At 41.1% G+C, this 23,248-nt stretch overlaps 2 protein-coding genes across 2 annotated transcripts in view; both read left to right on the forward strand.

Moving 5' to 3' along the window:
- The window catches only part of LOC126402024 (collagen alpha-1(XXVIII) chain-like), a 38,675-nt gene extending 23,237 nt beyond the window's left edge, over positions 1–15,438 (forward strand). The window contains exons 19-36 of the mRNA XM_050063668.1: positions 21–92; positions 188–256; positions 374–445; positions 601–669; positions 2,613–2,681; positions 3,135–3,203; positions 5,243–5,311; positions 5,707–5,775; positions 6,770–6,838; positions 6,930–6,998; positions 7,093–7,173; positions 7,366–7,401; positions 7,775–7,811; positions 8,009–8,566; positions 9,384–9,688; positions 9,773–10,010; positions 14,072–14,266; positions 14,466–15,438. Of these exons, the coding sequence (XP_049919625.1) occupies positions 21–92; positions 188–256; positions 374–445; positions 601–669; positions 2,613–2,681; positions 3,135–3,203; positions 5,243–5,311; positions 5,707–5,775; positions 6,770–6,838; positions 6,930–6,998; positions 7,093–7,173; positions 7,366–7,401; positions 7,775–7,811; positions 8,009–8,566; positions 9,384–9,688; positions 9,773–10,010; positions 14,072–14,266; positions 14,466–14,473 (2,154 nt within the window). The 3' untranslated portion in view covers positions 14,474–15,438. The remainder of the gene's footprint in view (positions 1–20; positions 93–187; positions 257–373; positions 446–600; positions 670–2,612; positions 2,682–3,134; positions 3,204–5,242; positions 5,312–5,706; positions 5,776–6,769; positions 6,839–6,929; positions 6,999–7,092; positions 7,174–7,365; positions 7,402–7,774; positions 7,812–8,008; positions 8,567–9,383; positions 9,689–9,772; positions 10,011–14,071; positions 14,267–14,465) is intronic.
- A 2,806-nt stretch (positions 15,439–18,244) lies between these two features.
- The window catches only part of LOC126401863 (kelch-like protein 41b), a 9,328-nt gene continuing 4,324 nt past the window's right edge, over positions 18,245–23,248 (forward strand). The window contains exons 1-3 of the mRNA XM_050063386.1: positions 18,245–19,513; positions 21,465–21,622; positions 21,905–22,012. Coding sequence (XP_049919343.1) covers positions 18,416–19,513; positions 21,465–21,622; positions 21,905–22,012 — 1,364 coding nt within the window. The 5' untranslated portion in view covers positions 18,245–18,415. The remainder of the gene's footprint in view (positions 19,514–21,464; positions 21,623–21,904; positions 22,013–23,248) is intronic.

The raw sequence follows: 23,248 nt of genomic DNA on the forward strand, positions 1-23,248 counted from the left end.
ATCCATGAATCTGTCCTCAGGGTGAGCCAGGGTCAACAGGGATGTCAGGTTTGCCCGGCCTGCCAGGGGAGGACGGAGCCCCTGGACAGAAGGTAGTTAATCTCACCACCTACTGTATCTACATGTGTCTGTTTGCTCCACTATCAATCTCATAAAAGTTATTACGTGTGTATGTTTGTGTCTTTAGGGTGAGCCAGGACCTTCAGGTCTCAGAGGGCCAGAGGGGGCACCTGGAATTGGCACCCAGGGTGAAAAGGTGAAAACTGGGACATTTTCTTGCTCACTTTTTTGCATGTCTGGCACTAGGACTTTAATGACCTGTATATAAAGTCACAGCTGTCAGATTACTAACTATTTTCTTGTGATTTTTAAGGGTGACCAAGGCCAAAGAGGAATAAGGGGCTTGACTGGTCCACCTGGCATTGCTGGACCCTCGGGACCAAAGGTGAGGAGCTACTAAGCTTGATTAGCTATTGAATATTTCTAATTAATTATTTTTTGCATTGGGACTCTGTCAGTGGCCTTCTGGGAGGGCTTAAATTGTAAGGAATTCATTTTATGAATTATTGATTTAACCACTTGTCTTGCATTAATCCTCAGGGAGAACCAGGGGCACAAGGCAGGGGGGGTTTACCTGGTCCACCAGGACGTTTCGTCGCCGGGCCAAAGGTAACTACTCCCAGTCTACTGTAGTAATATTAGAAAACTGTGGAGGTCTGCTGTGTTTCGTGCATGTTTACATAAAACAGGTGATAATAATTTAGATTTTTCCAAATGCTGTTTAAATGTTTCCAAGTGTTTGATTTTCATGATCGCCATACTTCTCATTTCAAGAGACAATTGTTTCATGAAAGAAGTTCGTAAGTGAAAGAATCTCCTGGCAGTAGCGACAATTTTCAATCGTTACACAGTCATGTCATGTCAGCAGAAGTTCAAGAAGTATTTGGATTACTTAAAGAGACCTTGTGGAGTTTTATTGTAAACAAACAAATTTATTCATAGTTTCTCACTTAACTGCATTATGTGTATCTTTAAGGCCTAGTTTCTGTGTTGAATGTATTCCCCTCCTTATAAAACATTTCCAAAACCAAATTCTCCATCTGGAATTGTTCGTAGCAACGCTGTTGCAAAGACAACAAAGAACTTACATAGATACTCTGTGATAACTGGGGATAACTACCAATAGCTACAGGGGAAAACAAAAGCACTATCCTCTTCCTGTTTGGTTGCACCACGACTGCCGCAGTTTTTGTGCCGTAAATCGAGCCTTCATTTTCCCAGACAGACAGACAGACAGACACAGACAGAATTGCATGGTGAAAGCAAGGCTTATAGGGACTCAATCTAAACACTGTGGTGTCTAATATTCTATAGTTATTACATTATACAATTAATATTTATGTCATGATAATAAGTTTAAGCAAAAAATGTGTTTATATCCACCTTAAATCACAGATTGTACATATTCATGCTTGCTAGCAATGTTCTTGCTTGTCTTCTTTGCACATTACTGCTGCCATCTGTCCATCAGGAGTACCATGAAACTGAAACTGTCCTTGTGCAAGTGCATTATACAAACAAATCAGGGTCCTGCCATGGATGTATAAAGAGAACTTGATACAGCATTGGAGGCCGTTCATACCTATAAAGGTTGTTCAGTGGTGGATGAAGCCAAAACAGTTTGAACTCCTGGGTATAAAAGTACCACGTCATTGGGCCCATAGTGCAAGCACACTAGAGACATCATCAGCTGAGCAGTTAACTTCTGCTGGCTAACGTCTGGTTTAGCCCTCCGTCATCTTGGATGGGGATAAAATGAATTAATCGTCCGGCCCTTCTTGACTTTCAAAATGTTATCGGACCAAACAAATCAAATCCCAATAGTGAGACGAATCATTTCACAGAGGCTGTGACACTCAAAAAATGTATCCAGTGATTTTAGGACATCTCTTTCACAATGTAAGTCTATGGGAAAACGTGTTTCTGGATCCAAAGGCATCATGTAAGGGACCTGGAAGTTGTAGTTTTACTGTTTGGCCACTATGACAAATTGGCTTCAAAGTGCGGCACACTTTGCGGGATCCTGGGACCGTCTTGTAAAAACATTGCATCAAGCTACCAGTGATAAAAAACTCCACAAGGGTAGCTGTAACTTAAAATAGTAGTACCAGAATATAAAATACAAGTCTCATTCAAGATGTTGTTTACCTAAAAATACAGTAGGTAATTAGAGTAATTATTATCAGCAAATTATACTTGTCAGCACAAACTAAATGTTATTGTTACGTTATTAATTTGAACTACTTTGTGTAATGTTAATGACTACAATTACCGTACTGGGTAATGTGGGCAATTACTCCCAAACCCTTTGAGGCCTCAATGACCGCAGGATAACTATGTGGCAATCACTTTGTGGTGACTTGATTAACTGTGTATTTGTTCATTTGCACCACAGTAGCACTATGTGTATGCTTTACCACTTATAGCTAGTTGTGGAAATCTAGTTTACTTACCTTTAATATTTCAGCTATATCTCATGTTTTGTTTGTAAAATCTACAATATTTGCCATGTTATAGAATATAGAGTTAATTAGTGCTAACGTGTGTTACAGGGTGATCTTGGCCCAAGTGGTCCTCCAGGTCCGATTGGGGAGACTGGCTACGGACTTCCTGGTCCAAAGGTAACACCCAGTTTAAGCCTCTTTTCTAAAACACAACAATGTGTTTGTAACTTGGATGACTGCCTGGTGACACACACTTAGAGCATGTTGTCATAGCTGAACAGTCTATGTTTGGAAAATCAATTATCGAGTGAATGTAATGGGAGACAGACCTGGCAACACATATGTGCCCTTTCATCAAGAAGAATCAACAAGAACAGTGAAGATGTCAACATTTGCTCCAACATTTGTTCATGAAATATCAATTCATAAAAATGCTTCAGCATGTTTTGCATTTTGAACCTTCCATGCTTTTGATATATTGCACAGAGTTACAATACAGAAGCACAGAAAGGAGCAGACGGCACATATATCTATTTACATCCACATTCCACTTCAGTTTCATTTTAACACCTGTCTGTAAATCACTGAGTATCCTTTTATGAATGGATGATTGACCTATTTTTGCTTTAGGGTGACCGTGGAGATTCAGGTCCTGCAGGTCCTTTAGGTCCCAAAGGAGACGGCTATCCCGGCCCTATGGTGAGGAACTGATTTAAAGCATGACATGCCCATTTGTACGCTCATAAATCTGTTAGTTTATACAATCCATCCACACATTACATTTAGTCGTCCATCCATCTGTCTTTTGCCTCCCTCATTCTGCCCATCAGTTCCAGCCATACATCCATCAACGAGACATTTATTACCAATAGTTACAGTACCTGAACCTCGTATACTTCGTCCTTAGTTAAGACCATAGCAAGGAGACACAGAGGGGGATTCAGGGGCAAATACAGAGCAAAGGAATCATATTTAGTCTTGTAGGGGTATATGTGGCCACTGAAGAAGAGATTTAAGGGAACAGTTCAATATTTTGGGAATCATGCTTATTAATATAGCCCCTTTTTTGAAGTTGTAGATGAGGAGACTGATGCTGCTCTCATGTCTGTTTGCTAAATATGAAGGTCCGGCCAGATAAGAGTGCACCTGAAGACATTATCATTAAATTCAAATGTAGTAATAAACCTTTGAGTTACTCGACAAATCTTTAACTTGTAATTGGTAAATTTCACATACATAGCACAAGATTCTCAAAGTCCTACCCAAACCTTAATATTTTTCTTGTCAAAAATCAATTTATCCATGAATACGCTTACCCTTATTACAAACAAAAAAGTGAACAGTTGTTGGTATGTTGTCAAGTCGGCAGGTCACTTTACACTAAGACTGTTATGTGTCCATAAACTGCACAACTTTACGTAAACTACGTAATGTGACAACATCCAACCGTGATTCTTTTCCATCATACGTAACTTAACTTACCTAAACCTAACCTAGGTAACTTAACTTTCCTAAACCTAACTTAAGTAACTTTACTTTCCTAAACCTAACCTAAGTAACTTAACTTTCCTAAACCTAACTTAAGTAACTTTTTTTTTTTTTTAGCCATTTTGCCTTTAATGGACAGGACAGTTAAGCGTGAAGGGGGGATAGAGAGAGGGGAGATGACATGCAGCAAAGGGCCACAGGCTGGATTCGAACCCGGGCCTTGTACATGGGGCCCCTGCTCTACCACTAAGTCACTGACGCCCCTAACTTAAGTAACTTTACTTTCCTAATCCTAACTTAAGTAACTTTACTTTCATAAACCTAACCTAAGTAACTTTACTTTGCTAAACCTAACCTAAGTAACTTTCTTTTCCTAAGTCTATCCTACATAACTTTACTTTCCTAAACCTATCCTACGAAACGTTATTTTCCGAAACCTAACCTAAGTAACTTTACATTCCTAAACTTATCCTAAGTAACTTTACTGTACTTAACCTAACCTTAGTAACTTTACTTTCCGAAACCTAACCTAAGTAACTTTACATCCCTAAACCTATTCTACTTAACTTTTCTTTCCTAAACCTATCCTACGTAACTTTACTTTCCTAAACCTTTCCTACTTAACTTTACTTTCCTAAACCTAACCTAAGTAACTTTACTGTCCTAAACCTATCCTACGTAACTTAACTTTCCTAAACCTATCCTACTTAACTTTTCTTTCCTAAACCTTTCCTACATAACTTTACTGTCCTAAACCTATCCTACGTAACTTTACTTTCCTAAACCTATCCTACTTAACTTTTCTTTCCTAAACCTATCCTACGTAACTTTTCTTTCCTAAACCTTTCCTACTTAACTTTACTTTCCTAAACCTAATCTAAGTAACTTTACTTCCCGAAACCTAACCCACATATCTTAAGTATGTAACTTTATGTAAAGTACATAATGTGACGATGCCCAACCATGATTCTTTTCTGAAGGATCTTTTACTAAGGATTTGTTGGAAGGGTTAAGTTAGTCTAGCCAAAGACTGCTAACAGCAAACACAGTACCTTCTATAGGTAACAGATCACATCTAAAACTCACTGATTAACAGGTCATATTTATTTTAGGGGGGGAGCTATATGCCAGACTATTTCTTGGCAAGGACGGGTAACTTCCTGGGGTTTTCTGCAAAATGTCGAACTATTCCTTTAATAATTTCACCTTCTCTGAGAGTGTATTCTACCTCCATTTCATGTGTTGTTTAGGGCCCTCCTGGTCTGCCTGGACTTCCAGGAGAACCTGGCCAGGAAGGAGTGGGCATCCCTGGACCAAAGGTGAGAATTTGGCTCTGTCAGATCAAAAATAATTATTGTCAAGTAAGTGCATGTCGGTGGCAGTTGAGAAAGTGTTTCAGCGTGATGTGATGTATGACCTAATATGATAGAGATGGTTCCTTTGTCAAAATTAGGAGTGTAACATTTCACATTAAGACTTTTGCAAAATGAACCTCGGTTGTGAAAACTGAGCCGAAGCAATTGTCCAATACTGTTAGATCAATTTCAGTGTTTGAATGTGCACTGAAGATAAGTGAAAGTATCTCCCCAGTGAAAGATGTGGTCATTTGTTCGAGGAAACTAATTAAAGGAAACGAGATTTTACTCAGCACAGGAGTTCATTTATTTGATGGATTGTGAATTGCTGTATTATAAGTGTTCATATATCTTTGCAGGGGGATGTTGGTTTCCGAGGGTTGCCTGGTTTACCAGGACCTCCAGGCGAAGGCCTCCAAGGACCTCCGGTACTTTATTACTTTGGCTTTTTTTTTTTTTTATAAATTTGACTTTACAGCACTTCAAACTAAAATTACTTCCATTTCGACTTTTCATCTACCTTTTATAACTCGTCAAAAAACAGCTTGTATTCAGTTTTCCTGCAAACATGAGTCAAGGACAACGTTGCAATGTGTTTACTTATGCAGAAAGCCTGCTGTAATTTTACTTGACATACAGCCAAGCGGTCCTGATTGAGTCATATTCTCTGAAGGATTACGTCTTTGCTGTAGTCAAAGAGTTCCAGATTGGAAATAAGAGTGCTTTATCTTGTGTGTGAACATGCCCACCACAGGGGCCTTATATTCTAATGCTGCCAGTTCAGTTGTTCAGGGTATTTATCATGATTTTCCTCGCAGCTCTCTGACACATTGGTGCAGAGTGTGAATCTCCACAGACATATGTGTCTGATGAGAAGCAGGCCTAACTGAAGCAACACCCAGCACCCATATGTCCCCAAATATCCCATCCAGAGTCCCTGCAGGCTTCAGACCAGTGTTTCTGCAGGTCCGGGTGCTGTCACAGTCATGCAGCGGTAGGCAGGATTTAATTGGGGACTCAGCTAAAGCTGTCATGTTGGCAGGCTCCAGCCCTCATCTATGTTGAGAGAAAATGGGTGTCAGAAAGTCATGACTCAGTATTATGAGACAGGGATAATCCTCACCTTAGAAATGCTTTTTCCTAGAAATATGACAAGCTGTTTCATGGGTTTTATATCCATTTTACATCTGTTTAAGGAAGGGGAATCATTGGTTACATATGTGTGATACAGGGCTGGTCTGGTCTGTAAATGTTTAATCAACTCAAGTTCAATAGCAACACAAGGGTTTCAAGTTACTTCAACATATCCACTACATACTGTAATGACATACAAATGTAATATATCTATGAATTGCAGAAATGTACAGCTAGGTTGATGTAGTCCACTCCAATGTGATACTCACTGCATCCTCTGTTCTGCAGGGTAACACTGGGCGGCCTGGCCCTCCAGGGCCAATAGGGCCACAAGGACAAGGAGTTCAAGGGCCAAAGGTGGGCCATGATTTGTTGTACTTCTTATAGAAAATAATGTATTTGTAAACTCCTACACATGCAAAGTATTTAATTCATGTTTTTGATTCAGGGTGAACAGGGGGCCCAGGGCGTGACAGGGCCAAGGGGGGTACCTGGAGAAGGCTTTCCTGGAGCTAAAGTGAGTCACCATGTTGTCCAGGACTTCTGAATGTGGGTTTGTGTGCACGCAGTATGTTCTGATTGCTGATATTTTATCATGCAATGTGCGACAGGGTGACCGTGGCTCGTCAGGGGAGAGGGGGCTGAAGGGAATCAAAGGAGAACTGGGAGACCCTGGAACCCCAGGACTACCTGTGAGTTACACTAATGATGGTTTTATATGTCTTTACATTGTGTACTGCTTTGTGAGAATTACACTCTTATCCTTATTTTTAGTCAACTCAGCAAATATTTGTCTGGTAAATGGAATTTAAAATGTTTAAAACACATATTTAGAATATCATAAGTACTTTAACTACATTATACTTTTTGTTTTCTCACCTCAGGGCCGCGCTGGTGTCAAAGGTGAAGCAGGCCTCACTGTGAGTCTTCTCATATTTTTATATACTTTTCCAGTGGTGGAATGTAACTGTACACTTACTGTGCTTAATACTGAAGTTACCCTTTAAGTACAAATTAGATGTACTTGTACTTTACTTGTGTATTTCCAGCTTTAGTTACTTTTCACATTTCATTTTTTCCTGCCCCTCCTGTCCAGTCAAAACCACGTATCTCCAAAATTAGTGATTTTGAATTTGAATGTTTGTGATTAACTGAAGGATGAAATGTTTCTTTAAAAATATTGCTTTTTCACATAAGTAAAGGATGTGAATACGTCTTCCACCACTGACTATTTCATCAGTTACTGCTCATGTTTATTTATACACTCACACTGTGTTGGTGTATTCATTTCAGAGAGAGGACATCATTCGGATGATCAAAGAGATCTGTGGTAAAGTATCTTGTGATCTTTGCAATATTTATTTCACTTCTCAGTATTGACTTAATGCTATAAGAGAAGATTCAGTTTCTGAATTTAAGCCACTGTCTCATCCTATCTGCAAATCAGTAGATCAGATTCCGCACAGTGAACCTCATCAAAGTGACATTTCAGCCATGATCTCATATGCTGATGTGATGTGATTCCAGGATGTGGGATCAAGTGTAAGGAGAGGCCCATGGAGCTGGTGTTTGTCATTGACAGCTCAGAGAGCGTGGGCCCAGAGAACTTTGAGATCATCAAGGACTTTGTGAACGCCCTGGTGGACCGAGTCACAGTGGGCCGCAACGCCACCAGGATCGGCCTGGTGCTGTACAGCCTGGAGGTGAAGTTGGTGTTCAACTTGGCCCGCTACGTCACCAAACAGGACATAAAGCAGGCCATCAGGAACATCCCATACATGGGAGAGGGCACCTACACCGGCACAGCCATCCGTAAAGCCACCCAGGAGGCCTTCTACTCTTCACGTCTGGGAGTCAGCAAAGTGGCCATCGTGATCACTGATGGACAGACGGACAAGCGAGAGCCAGTGAAGCTGGATATAGCTGTACGAGAAGCACATGCTGCCAATATTGAGATGTTTGCACTGGGGATTGTGAACACCTCGGACCCTACGCAGGCTGAGTTCATGAGAGAGCTCAATCTGATCGCTTCTGACCCAGACAGCGAGCACATGTTCCTCATTGATGACTTCAACACACTGCCAGGTTAGAGAAACTCTTTGTCTTGGTGTTACGCTGCATCAATACTAGCACAGAAATATTAGCTTACTGCATTAGCTTATTGGTACTTGCATATATCTTGGATTAGAAATGTCAGTACGCAAATGCTAAATAGAGTTTTAGAGGTGGGTTTCTTTTAAATTTGGACAGAGGCAGGCTAGCTGTTTCCCCTTCTTCCAGTCTTTGTGCTAAGCTAAGCTAATCCCCTGCTGACTCTGGTTCCATATCTAGAGTACAGATGAGAGGGGTATGGTTTTTCCAATTGAACTGTCAGCAAGAAAACAAATAAGGGTATTCCAGAAAATGTCAAACTGTACCTTTAATTTTTGTCTTTATTTCATGGTAATTAAGTTGTCAGCTGGACTACTTCAATTTAAATGCTGTGCTTTGAAAAGTGATAAACTAAAGAATTGGACAAATAATGAGTTTGACCAGATGATTAGATGAGACATTCATAAAATATTTCATGCCAATCCATCCAATAGGTTTGGAGACATTGCACTCAGAGCAACAAATGCAAACCTCATGGTGCTGCTTGAGGAAGATTTAGGGGAATACCGAACTCTATAGGATACATCCTCTGCGGACCATGAATGTCTGTACAAAACTTCATGGCAATCCATCTGTTAGTCGCCGAGATATTTCAGCCTGGACTTTAATAGTGGGCCGACTGTTTTCATCCCCAGAGCCATGCAGCTAGTCTGGCTAAAATAAATCTCCCACTGGGTCTCCAGTCTCCAGAGACAATATGTCCTGTGTTCCTGACACTGACTTCTCCCCTCTGTGTCTTTCTGTTTCTCAGCGCTGGAATCCAAGCTGGTCAGCCAGTTCTGTGAGGATGAGAATGGAGCCCTGATTTATAACAGAGTAACTAACGGCTACAACGGCTATGGAAACAATGGCTACAGCGGCAACAACGGCAACAGGAACGGCAACAATGGGAACTATGTTGTCGGTGGCTATGGGTACCGACCTGTGACTGACCAGCAAGTTCTGAACGGCCGTCAGAGTGGCACCAGCACTGGCACCAGCACTCACAGCCACGGAGGCCGCGTAGAGACCACCCAGCATGGCAGCAAAGGCTCCAGCACAGTCACAGACAGACATGTATGCAACATATGAGTGTGTGTATGTTATAAAAAGATCATTATAACACTGTTTAACACCATTTACTGGTTTTATCACCATCAGGGTGGAGGAGGGCAGCATGTGTTCACTGAGACACACTTTGGAAGAGAGCGCGGGGATACATTTAACCGCAACACCTCAGACTTCACACCTCCGTCCAAAGAGGACTCCTCCAGCACCCGAGGCTCCTCCTCATCTTCATCTTCATCTTCATCATCTTCTTCTTCTACAAGAATATCCACATCCTCCTCAGGTGTAACCATTCAGCATGAGCGTGTACCAAGGCCAGCTCTTCCCAAAGGTACACAGTCTGATTTGCTCTATATATAATTCCCTTTAATAGGCGGTGCATGCAGAGACATGACATAGTTACATACCTATTGACAAAACATGGTACACAACACTTTCGTAGTAATTACAGAGAAACACTATCAACAGGAGAAAACAAGTGAAGCTGCTTCCTGTAAATGATGCAGGAACTCCTCAGGCAGCACAAATAAAATGAATCATACTTTCTAGTTCCATGTAAGATAAACTAGCAGCAGTGTATTTTATTATAGTGTCCATGAGTGGTTTTTAAATGCATCGTTCCTCCTAGTGTTGTCAAAATAATATTTCCTGAGACGCACATTTGAAATTAAAAATAACTACATTTAATGTAAACTGCATCTGTGGTTATGTTTTAACAGGTTGCTGTGTTCTGTAGAAATCACTTTAACACTATCTTAGGTCATTATATCTGAGGTTTAAAGGGACAGTCCACGCCAAAATCAAAAATGCAGATTTTTCCTCTTACCTGTAGTGCTATTAATAAATCAAGATTTTTTTGGTGTGAGTCGCGATGTCTCTTTTTAGAAATCATGACCCAGCTACTTAAGATAATCCACAGACCTTGTTGTGAGCAGTTTCATGTAGGAACTATTTCCTTTTTACCGAACTAAACCCACCAACAGCATCACTTAGCAGAAAGACTTGTACTCTACTTACGGACAAGGGGCCTTGTGCTCATGACAGAATGAGATCTAAACATTAATAGTGTCCTACTTTGCTGAGTTGTATCATTAGCTAGCTCAGTGGTGCTAGGTGAGCTAGCAGTAGATTCACGCTTCCTTTTGCACACTTTTCTATAGATGTCAGTGTTTGAGCCACAATGAAAGCCAAAATGTGACCTGTGGTAAGGCCGGTTGTTTTTAGCCAGGCTGATTTCCATAAAAGATTTGCAGCCCCTAATTGATGGTTCAGGGGAGTGAGGAGACAGCAGTCAATGATGGCATAAAACAGTCAATAAAACAGGTTTTTAAACACTGCAACCACAAGAGATCCAGACAGACACACACTCACACTCACACACACACACACACACACACACACAAGCAAACGTATGATTCCCTTCAGGCTTACGTATGGCAGAAATAAAAAAGAAACATTTGAGAGCAGTTGTCCAGTGATCAGATATTTAATCCCATTACATGTGTGTTTAGAGTAGAACTAGCCTTTCAGAGACAAGGATTTATTTATTTATATTCCACATTGTCTCACTCATTTTACTCACAGAGTTCAGTTTAAGGGCAGATGTGTCGATTTTACTGATCTCTAAAAGCTTAGATCATATGTGTCAAACTGATGTCACTGTGTAAGATGTATTGTCAGAGCTATTCCCACTCCAATTTTAATGTAAAACTGTAAATGTAGTGTAGTTATTATTGCAAAATGTTCTTGATTGACAAAGCAGACACTGCATATGATTCTGATAGTATCACATAAGGTCACTCAGCTGGAAAATCAGAAAGCTGGAACCAATGTCTGAGTGAAGAGAGCTATTGTGTGGCATTCCTTTAAATCACTTGTGCAGATAACTTCATCATTTTATCTGCTGTTTAATAGAGTCTGCTCCTCACACAGCAAACAGGAGATGGTTACACAAAGATAGACTGTGGCTGAGATCAAACTAACAGACTTCAGACAGATGTCTAAATTCATCTGTAGTACAAAGCTGTCAAGTTCCTGACTGTCTGAAGCAGAACTAATATGCCATGAATTCTGTGTAAATAAGACTCTTTTAATATTATTATTATTGTTATTATTATTATAAAACCAGGTTGACAGAGCAGCTGCGTCAAACTCCTCAGCTCTGTTCACTCCAGCAGAAAATGTTTGTCTTCTTGAAAACCAACAGTGAATTCAACAGAGATTCAGCGAAGAGCCTAACAGCGTAGTGTCAGGGCTCAGTGCACGTGCTAACTGGTCAGTGTCCTCACTGCTGTGTATTTCCAACATGTCAATCATTAGCTTCACAACATTGTCAACTAACATCAGATTATTAGTCATGGTTTCCTCTTTTCATGCCTTTGCGCCAGTGAGAGCCACGGCTGGAGGCATTGTTTTTGTTGTCCGTCCATCCGTTCATCCCATTCTCGTGGACATGATACCTCAGGAACTCCTTCATGGAATTTCATTACATGTGGCACAAATGTTCACTTTGAGTCAAGGTGAACTGATGAGATCCTGGTGGTCAACGGTTAAGGTCAGTGTGACCTTGCATCCGTCTCATTCTCGTGAAAGCAATATCTCAAAAACAACTTGAGGTAATTTCTTTAAATTTGGCACAAACGTCCACTTTGAGTCAAGGATGATCTAACACTTGGAGGTCAAAGGTGAAGGTCACATTGACCCTGTCACATTCTCGTGAACAAGATATCTCAGAACACCGTAAGGAAATTTCTTCAAATTTGGCACAAACGTCCACTTGGACTCAACAATGAACTGATTAGATTTTGGTGGCCAAAGGTCAAAGTCAATGTGACCTTGCATCCGTTTCATTCTCATTAAAGCGATATCTCAAAAACAACTGGGGGTAATGTCTTTAAATTTGTCACAAATGTCCATTTTGAGTTAAGGATGAACTGATTTAAATCTGGAGGTCAAAGGTGAAGGTCACTGTTACCCCATCTGTCACATTCTTGTGAACACGATCACTCAGAATACCTGGAGGAAATTTCTTGAAATTTGGCACCAACATCCACTTGGGCTCAACGATGAACTGATTAGATTCAAAGGTCAAAGTCAGTGTGACCCTGCATCCGTCTCATTCTCGTGAAAGCAATATCTCAAGAACAACTTGGGGTAATGTCTTTAAATTTGGCACAAAGGTCCATTTTGAGTCAAGAATGAACTGATTTAAATTTGCAGGTCAAAGGTGAAGGTCATTGTTGTTACCCCGTCCATCCAATCTTGTGAACACGATCACTCAGAGCACCCCGAGGATATTTCTTGAAATTTGGCACAAATGTCCACTTGTACTTAACGATGAACTGATTAGGTTTTGGTGGTCAAAGTCAGTGTGACTTTGCATCTGTGTCATTCTCATGAAAGCAATGTCTCAAGAGCACCTTGAGGTAATTTCTTTAAATTTTGCACAAACATCCATTTTGAGTCATGGACAAAAGTGAAGGTCGCTCTGACCTTGTCCATCACATTCTTGTGAACACGCCATCTCAGAACGCTTAGAGGCAATTTCTTCAAATTTGGCACAGATCTCCACTTGGACTTAACAATGAACTGATTAAATTTTGGTGGTCAAAGGTCAAAGTCAGTGTGCCCTCACAAAACATGACTTAGGCCATAACTCAACACAGATTATAACAAAATTTCACACAAATGTCTGATAGGATAAAATGATAAAGTGACAACATTTAATATCTAAAAAGTCAAAGGTCAACTTCACTGTGACATCATAATGTTTTCTGGCCATTATTCAATGTCATATCTCAGGAACAGAAAGGGAATCATTTGGTCAGATACTGAATTGGTGACACTAATCTTGGGTGCCCACTCTGAAACTTGAAGCATTGTCTACTGTCATGGTTACATGTAAGTCTGAACAGACTTGGATGCAAACCATGACTTGATACATACAACCATAAGGCGGTAATTCTAGCTTTGCCATTTGATGCCACTGGTCATTGTTACTATGGAAACACTGCCCTTTTTTAGCATGGGGTTAGATTAAAAACTGGATTAGACTCATATAAGAGTAAGTGAAGACTAGCCTGTAAGTCAAACACAGGATGCAGCTGCGTTATGTTCCCTAAACTACAGCCAAGCTAGTCAGATAAAAATCAATTTAACACAATCCTAAATACATTATCTGTCGATATGTGAACATTGATATCTGATCAGATCTGCTGTGATGTCACTTGATAGAGTGTATAGAGTACACGTGGTGGAGAGACCTCTGGGGTTATGATAAGTGCTTTATGATTGACAGGCTCAGTAATGAGGTCATGTAGGTGAGGAGCAGGGAGGCCAATTATTTTTGATGTGGTGTGGATGATTTTATAGAATCTGCTGTTTTTCCTGCAGAGACCGTTCCCTTGGACCCTCGCTGTGGCCTGGTTCTGGACCAGGGCACATGTCGGGACTATAATATCCGCTGGTACTACGACAAGCAGGCCAACGCCTGCGCCCAGTTCTGGTACGGAGGCTGTAACGGCAACAAGAACCGCTTCGACACAGAGGAGGAGTGCAAGAGGACGTGTGTGATCGGCAGATCCACTGGTACACTCTCCACTGGTGATTCATCCCTGCCATATTAACGCCATTTATGTCATTCACACCTTGCCTGTCGAACAGCAAATCTGTCGCTTTCTTCCTTTCATTTTTTTTGCAATTTCCTCAGCCGAAATGAGGCCATAACAATTTTATTGTTTCCAAATGTTTGAGAGTATTGACTCTCTTATGTGTTTTCTTTTTCCAGGAGGCTGAGTGAAGGCATCTGCCGTACATCTGCTGTAGATACTTCAAGGAGGGGCAGCTAATACCAGCCGTTTTCACAGGGTTATGTAAAGTTTCTGCATAATTCTCAGGCATCTACATGTACACTGATCTCACTGATACATTCTAGTTCCTGTCTTTGTGCCCCCTCCTGAACCACTTATTGTAAAATTATCCTCCTCTAGTTACAGTGAAAGAGAGGCCAGCTTTGATAGATACCTCTGTTGTTTTGTTTGTTTTATATCAGCATCTATCGCAGGAGATACTCCATGACTCCTACTCAGGAATACAGATGAGCACTCTCACTGTGTGTGTCCACTTTCCCGGGGATTCCCACACCTCTCGGACATGATCATGGTTTTCATACACAGTCTGTGAGTGCAGCAAAGATTGTGAAAAAATGGACTGACCAGTAAATAACTCTGCTGCCTTGTCACTGTCAGAATCATACATGGCATCAGTCAATCAATATGTCATTAAAGACATAGTGTAGCTATTCTTTACTCAAACAATCACTGTAGAGCATATTAGCACATAATCACAGGAGCTAGTAACAACACGAATGAAGCCTCTCATCACTTATATCAATAAAATATAGTTCTTTTTTATATATATAAAAATGACTGATGCTCTGTAACTTCATGGAATTATTTTGTGCATTTGAATGTGTTTTTTTTTTGTTTCTGAATTAAAATGTGATGTTTTGTGTTTACATGATTTCACCTCTTTGTTACCACTAACTGTCTACATTTGTTCAGGCAGGAAACTGATGGACGGACACACGTATACACACACTGCCCTCTACTGGGTAACACATGCTGATGTCACTCAAGTCAGTGCTACAGCACAGGACACTTGTGCTTCCATTGTTGAGCAACTGGTTTGTTACTATATTACCGAGCTGTACTGACAGTGTAAATCCATACTGTACGACATTTGTTTTTTAATAAATCTGATCTAAACTAATACAACATGTGCAAAGACAGTACATTCATGTTAAGGGACTGTATGATTTTTTTGTCTTTTCCTGTATTTATATTTAAATTCAGCCTTCCCTTTTGTAAAGAGACCAAATCAGTTAGAATCAAAGCTTTTCCATGATAAATAAGTAGCAATTAAAACCAATATGTCTGTTTCGAGAAACAGATTAAACAGAGTAATATATAGTTCATGAGTTCAGCATCATGTGTAACCAGTTGTTCAACTTATGAGTGGAGATGAAACGTGTTGACAGTGGATGTTTATGGTTCGTAACTATTATAATATGATCACCATGTGTTTGCAGTTCATGGGCGAGCTGACAGTTAGCCAAACTGTTCAAGACACGTCATTTATAGATATATATTCTGTATATAAAGCCAAATTCCATTATGCGTAAACTGGAGCTCACCGTTAGCAAAGCATGTAGTAGTTCTTGGTTTTAGCGTGGACAGGGAGGTGTCATTTGTTTGCTATACATTTGGCATGGCTAATTTGCTAATGTGTGTTTTGTTGGCAAGATTTTGTGTCATGAAAAAATTTTGAGTGTATGTTATGTGTATGAACACGGTTCTCAACATGGAGAAAGCTAAGTTGGCAGCTAGCAGCTAATGGAGCTAACTCTAACAGCAACAGTGCTGACAGAGCTAACGATGTTAACGCTACACTTCCACAATGACCCTGTCGTAGTATCAATCGTAACCTCAGTGTGAGCCCAGTGCAAAGCGGCAGCGATGAGCAAGCCAATGGGATACACACATGCACTAACATTCATGCGCGGCCAGACTAGTTTACCAAAATAAACCACAGAGAAGCTCAGATTACAACACACGCAGAGGTAGCGTGACTTCATTCTCTGCTCAGGACGCCATTACTCCACCATATCTTTATATAGTTAACAGTGGTTTGCTGCTTTATTAATGCTCTGACTGTTGCATGCAGAACCTTTAAGATCTTTGGGTACATCACTTCACTCTTCGTTTTGCGCCTTGAATCCAAAGAAAATAATGCTGGGGAGGGTCCTGCTTGCACTTTTCAGCCCCCCTTCCCTGCTCAATTATTTTCATACAGTCCCTAAAGACTCAAAACATATTTCCAAGACATGTTTTAGAACTTGGCTTTATTAATCTGCTGTGGCTTTAGGGAAGTGTCAGAGCTTTCTTACGCAGAATCTGCTCTCCCCTTCTGCTTAAATTACATGTTAGACACTCCTCGACAAGTGGCGTAGTCTGATCTATCTTTAGTGCTGCCCACGGGAGAAATGTTACCTAACTCTACACACTCCTCACTCTTTATCAGACCACTGAAATAAGACGTAACAATATAAGATCCCATTGATCCAGACACATCAGTAATGGCCTTTTTTAACATTTTGTACTAAAACATGTGGCTGTGCGGAAATTGACACCATTTATCTGCAAGAAGAAAGATAACAGTGAGTAAATATTTGCAGTGGTGAAATAATCTCAGTGATTGAGGTGAGTTTTAAAAGGTTTAACAGCAGAGCGACACACAGTCACAAAGACACACACACACACACACACAGAACTAAGCAGCTGGACAATTATACACCCCGCAGGGAAAAGGGAGAGCATGCTGATTGGTGGACAGAGCAGCTCATATGTGTGACTATCACCTGTTTCTGCACACAGCTGCTGCAACCAAACGTTTCTGGTCCATTTTTAGCACAATGTTTTTGTGCTCTTCAATCTCACCTAAATAACGCCACGCTGTGATTAAATGGCATATATTTTGACATTGGTGGTTCCTTTGAGGAATTGTAGCAAAAGCTAGGGAAAAAATAATAAAGTGTTAAAAGACGATATAAAAATAACAAATCATTCGACAAAACAAAACGTTAACTGCAATTTTTGTGGATTTTGTCAATAACTGACCAAAATTCAATGTCTTGACAGCCAACTTCAATTTGATGTACGATACTGACAACCAACGCTGATATTTTAGTCTTGAGGTATGGACACCAAAATCATCTGTTTGCAAATCGTCACAATGTCCACAAAATGTTAATGTTATTTAAAATATCCTCAACCTGATTTTCATCCTTACCAAAATCCAATTCATGTCTTGAGTCCATGTCTTTCTTACGTCTTGTGGTCTGGTACCAGCTGGGAAGTTAATCATCAACCATTAGCTATTTGATTCAAACATTTTTCAAGATATAAATATCCAGTTTGTTGGTTCATATGGAGAATTCGCTGCTTTTCTTTGGTTGAACATGTAATTTAAAGACAGTACATTGGCTCTGAGAGAATAATCAGCAAGTTATGAGTAACTGATAATAAATGTGATGTTAGCTGCAGCCCCAGTGGTAATAGTGACTATAAATATATTGTCTGTGATTAGAATTATCAATAAATGTTCTTGTTACTTAGTTACTGTATGTGAATGACAAATTAGAAAGCAATTGATTTATAGGTGAACATAAGCCTGAGTCAGTGCAATTGATTTGGCTGTAATAGAGTGAATGAATGAAAATGACAGAATGATCTACGTATATACACATATTTTTAAACGTGACTGCTGCTCCTCTAAATATCCTCCCAGTCATACGTGCAGCTTGCGGCGAGCTATTCGAGGGCCTTGACAGCATTGTGTCCACTGTTAGTCGGCCACATGACACTTGGGGAGCTGAATCATGGTGGCAGATCCCCAGCCTGAGCAGCCAGTTGCTTCTTTCCGTCTGTGACAGCAGCTGCTCGAGCCGAGGCCTTTGCTGTGCTGTGATTTGGCCCAGTCAGATTCCACTAGAGCTGAAGCAGGCAGGGGGGGCAGAGGGAGCTATATTTAGGGTGGGACGGGATTAAATTGCAGGGTCTTCACACTGGGAACCTTTTCTCTGCTCTGCCTTTTCCAGCCAGGACCGCCTGCCAAAAGGACCTGTGGCCACCTTCTCCTTCCTCTCTCCACGGACCCCCTTGTTCCCCCTGACACGCCATGGACCCCAACGCCATCAAGGAGGAGCTGCGCCTCTTTCAGAGCACCCTGCTTCAGGACGGGCTGAAGGAGCTGCTGAATGAAAACAAATTTGTGGACTGCACCCTGAAGGTGGGTGACCGCAGCTTTCCCTGTCATCGGCTCATCATGGCCGCCTGCAGCCCTTACTTCAGGGAGATTTTCTTCACAGAGGATGGGAAGGAGGTGGAGAACACCAAGGAGGTGGTCCTGGAGGACGTCAACCCCGCCATCCTGGACATGATCGTCCAGTACCTCTACTCGGCTGAGATTGAGCTAACCGATGACAATGTGCAGGATATAATCGCTGTGGCCAACAGATTCCAGATCCCCTCTGTCTTTACGGTCTGCGTCAACTACCTCCAGAAGAAACTGTCTCTGGGGAACTGCATGGCCATTTTCAGGATGGGTCTGGTGCTCAGCTGTCCCAGGCTTGCTGTAGCTGGACGCAACTTCATCGCCGACCGTTTTGAGCTCCTTTACAAGGAAGAAGAGTTCCTCAAGCTCGCAGCACACGAATTGTTCGCCATCATCGGTGGAGACTCGCTGAACGTGGAGAAGGAGGAGCTGGTATTCGAGGCGGTCATGGCGTGGGTCCGCCATGACAAGGAGCGCGTCAAGTTCCTAAAGGATGCTTTCAACTGCATCCGCTTCCGCCTGCTGCCGGAGAGGTACTTCAAAGAAAGAGTGGAGACGGATGACATCATCAAGGCCGACCCAGAGCTCCAGAAGACGATCCAGGTCATCAGGGATGCCTTCAAGGGGAAACTTCCAGAACAGCCCAAGAAGAAGGAGGGGGAGGAGGGTGCTGATGGGGAGGAGGAAAGCATGTTTCCCGGCTTCCTGAATGACAGCCGCAGGCATGGCATGTACGCACGGGAATTCATCGTCATGATCAATGATACGGCAGCGGTGGCGTATGACGTCAGCGAGAATGAGTGCTTCCTGGCGGCCATGTCGGAGCAGGTGCCACGTAACCACGTCAGCCTGGTGTCACAGAGGAACCAGCTCTACATCATTGGAGGACTGTTTGTGGATGAGGAAAACAAAGAACTACCTCTGCAATGCTACTTCTACCAGGTGCCCAAGTTTTATTTCATCTGATACATTTATCACTCCCTTAATTAAAAAAAATTAATGATTGATTGATTGACATTTTGGGAAATATTCTTGTTCACCTTCATTGCGGAGTTAGACAAGAAGATAGACACTACTGTCACATCTTTACGTTAAATATGAAGCTAGCAAACCACAAAGACTCTTTTTTGGCGTATCAAACCACTGTATTTGCATTTTTTTCGGTGCTGTGTCTGTTGGAAGTCTGCTGCTTACAGTCTGGCACCTGGTCGCTAGCTGTTTAGAAAGGCACAACCTCACCTGAGCACAGTGGGGGTATAGGCCCCATAAACATCCTGAAAGCAGAGAATAGAGTGCTCCGGGGATGACGTTTTTCTGTAGGCCGACGTGGAAGTTTGCACCGCCCTAGTTCCATCGTCAAAAAGCCTATGGGGTTTTTCCATTGGAGTTTGGAATATTGCAGAAAATAACCTATGTGGCAAACGTTTATGATACTTACACGTTTTGTTCAGCAAAATAATCTTCACAGATGAGTACCATTTTTAGGACTTTTGAAATCTAACTGCAATCGCCAGAAGCAAAATGCTAACGTTAGGGTATAAACCACTACTACATCCCGGTGGCATGACTTGATATCACCACCATGACGAGGCAGTAAAGCCATGTTTGGCGTGATGATGTTCTGTAGTCTCATTTAGCCACACATAAAAGTTTCAAAATTCAGGAGCGGGGTTTTTACTGACGAATTTTTTGTCAGAGAACAAAACAAAGTCTCTTAAGCTTGCGTTGACTACAGAACTTATTTCAGGCACCTAACCAAAAACCCACCAATAACGCATTGACTTGAAGACAAGGGAACTGGAAGTCCTAAAATGCTAACTCATTTCTGGGTTTTTGGACTCAAAAGAGAGAAATAATGTGACGAATAAGACGAATATTTTTTTGATCCCATTTGAAATGTGCCATGAATTACAAATCTTTATCAAATCAAGAAAGCTGCAATTTACCGTAGGTTTGTCAGAGTACCATTTAGTTTTGTGTGAAACTTCTCAGTGAGCTACATCTCTCATCTAGCATAACATACGTCACCAACACTAGCTACGTAGCTAGCTACGGAAGTTAGCTTTCACACACAAATTACCGTCATCTTACCCGATGTGGTTTATCGAGCGACTCCTGGTCTTTTTATCAGCCAGGAACCAAAAGAACGACCCATAGCATGTGTAAGTACATCTCAGTGCGAAATTTTCACAGTCTTGAACTTGAAATTTTGAATAAATTTGACAACAAATTGCAACTGTATTGACTTGCAATATTATCTTTTAAAATTGACAAACATCATGTGTTAAATGGTAAAAAAAAAAAAAAAAAGGTCTCTTACCGTTTCCCAACTACTATACATAATTTTTCTAAAGTAAGTTCCCATGGTTGTCCACTGGAGGGGGAGAGATCTCACCTCTCTATTGGACAGACATGTTGATGGTGTCAATCTTCTCATCTAACTCCCAACATGTCCAACTCTTTCTAATTAGATCGTGTTTGTAGTACCTTAAACGTGAACATAATGCAATTAACATCAACTCACAAACTCTTTCTCAGGAACTATTTTAGTTCATCTAAACCCTCTTTTGTATTTCAATGTCTGAATTAAACCCAAACCAGAAATCAAGTAGAGAAACAAAAATTTCAATGTGTAACCACAAGAATGAGGGGAATACAGTTTTTCCTAAATAATTCTGCGATCAGCTGATGGATTATGTTTCACATGTTGTCTATGAGTTCTTAGCGACCCAGACGCTGAAGGAAGTGATGCAGGCCTTTAATACCTATATTTTACAGCATAATCAATATGTGGATACTGTGCAGTACAGTAATTCACTCTCCCAGTCATGAGGAGATGTAGACACGAGCTAATGGGGACTAAGAGGGTGTTTTAATGTAATTTCCCTCACAGTTGGATCCACTCACATCAGACTGGGCCGCCATGCCGCCCATGCCCTCTCCAAGATGCCTCTTCAACATCGGAGAGAGCAACAACCAGCTGTTTGCCGTGGCCGGAAAAGACCTCCAGACCAACGAGTCGCTGGATTCTGTGATGTGCTACGATGTTGAGTCAGTGCCATTATTTCCCTTCCTCTTATTTTATTTATTTCTCTGTGTGTCTCACCCTGTGTCTCACCTTCTGTACAGTTTCAAGTGATAATTTATCAACAAAACTGATCTCACACTTTTAATTGGCTCTGGTTGTTTCTTCAATAATTATGGAACTGTTTTTTCTTGTTTTTATAGTTTAGATATCTAATTTGATTTATTTAACCTACTCAACAAATCCAGAGGAACAAAATACATTTAAGGACATTGTTTAAAACTATTAATTAAACATGAATTCCTCAGGAAGATGAAGTGGAGTGAGACCAAAAAGCTTCCTTTGAAGATCCACGGCCACTCTGTCGTCTCCCACAAAGGGCTGGTCTACTGCATTGGAGGAAAGACAGATGACAAGTGAGTAAATGGGTGTGTGTGTGTGTGTGTGTGTGTGTGTGTGTGTGTGTGTGTGTGTGTGTGTGTNTGTGTGTGTGTGTGAGAGAGAGACCTTATGCTACGAACTGCAGCTGTTTGTGCTCTGGTCTATCATTCTGCCAGACTGCAGGGCTGCACACCACTTCATAGACACAATTACACTGCTACAGTCCAGGGCTGCCTGATATGTTACAATAATAGAAGATACTGACTCTGTGCATCTCTTTGAATGATACAGTGATAGTCAAGGGTCTGTTATCTGTCTCTGCAGCAGTGATACCTGTACATAACAGCAAACATGTCCTCAAACCCCAGGACTTAACGCCATGAGATAATCAATCATTTGAGTGTTTTCAGCTGCTAATACTCAAGAGGAAACAGGTGTGCTGCTCCTGCGCTGATTTCAGCTGGAGCTCTGTGTAAAAAAAGGTGTGAAAGCCTTCATCAGAGTGTGCAAGGACCACGCAGTTAACAATTAGTGGAAAAATAATTGAACCTGTGTGACAAAGAGACGATCCACAAGGGTGAAAATCTTGAATATGAACCCTCATACAAAGGTGAGGGGAAAAAAAAGGAATATAACATTAATGACAGAAAAGAGATAGATAGATAGATAGATAGATAGATAGATAGAAAAAAAACACATCATCAGAACCTAAGTTGAAGGCTTACATTTTGATTTACATCTCAGTCCATTTAAATCTTCACTTTCTCCCAAAATGTACATAATTTGGAGCCGTTCCAAAACACAAACACCACCACACCTTCTCCAACAAAGTGCACTATTAGTTCTTATTATAAATTCATATTATGGAGCTCTAAACTAGCTAGCTGCTAACCAAATCATCTCCAGTGCATAGATGTGTGAACCAACCACAGTATCTTACTTTATCTTACTATATCTTACTATATAATGACGAAAACTCTGTCGGTGAGTGTGTGGTTGTGTCTGTGGGTGTCTCTGTTCAACGTTTTTCTCCTCACTGACTTGGTCAATCCATGTGAAATTTGGCACAGTGGTAGAGGGTCATGGGAGGATGCGAATCAAGCAATATTACATCAGTTGGCCAAAGGGTGGCGCTATAGCATCCGATTGAAATTGCAAACTTCGAATGGGCATATCTCATGCCCCGTATGTCGTAGAGACATGAAACTTTGCACAGAGATGCCTCTCCTCATGAGGAACAAATTTGCCTCATTTCCGGTTATATAGATTTT

The sequence above is a fragment of the Epinephelus moara genome, chromosome 15 (assembly GCF_006386435.1).
Source record: "Epinephelus moara isolate mb chromosome 15, YSFRI_EMoa_1.0, whole genome shotgun sequence".
NCBI classification, from domain to species: domain Eukaryota; kingdom Metazoa; phylum Chordata; class Actinopteri; order Perciformes; family Serranidae; genus Epinephelus; species Epinephelus moara.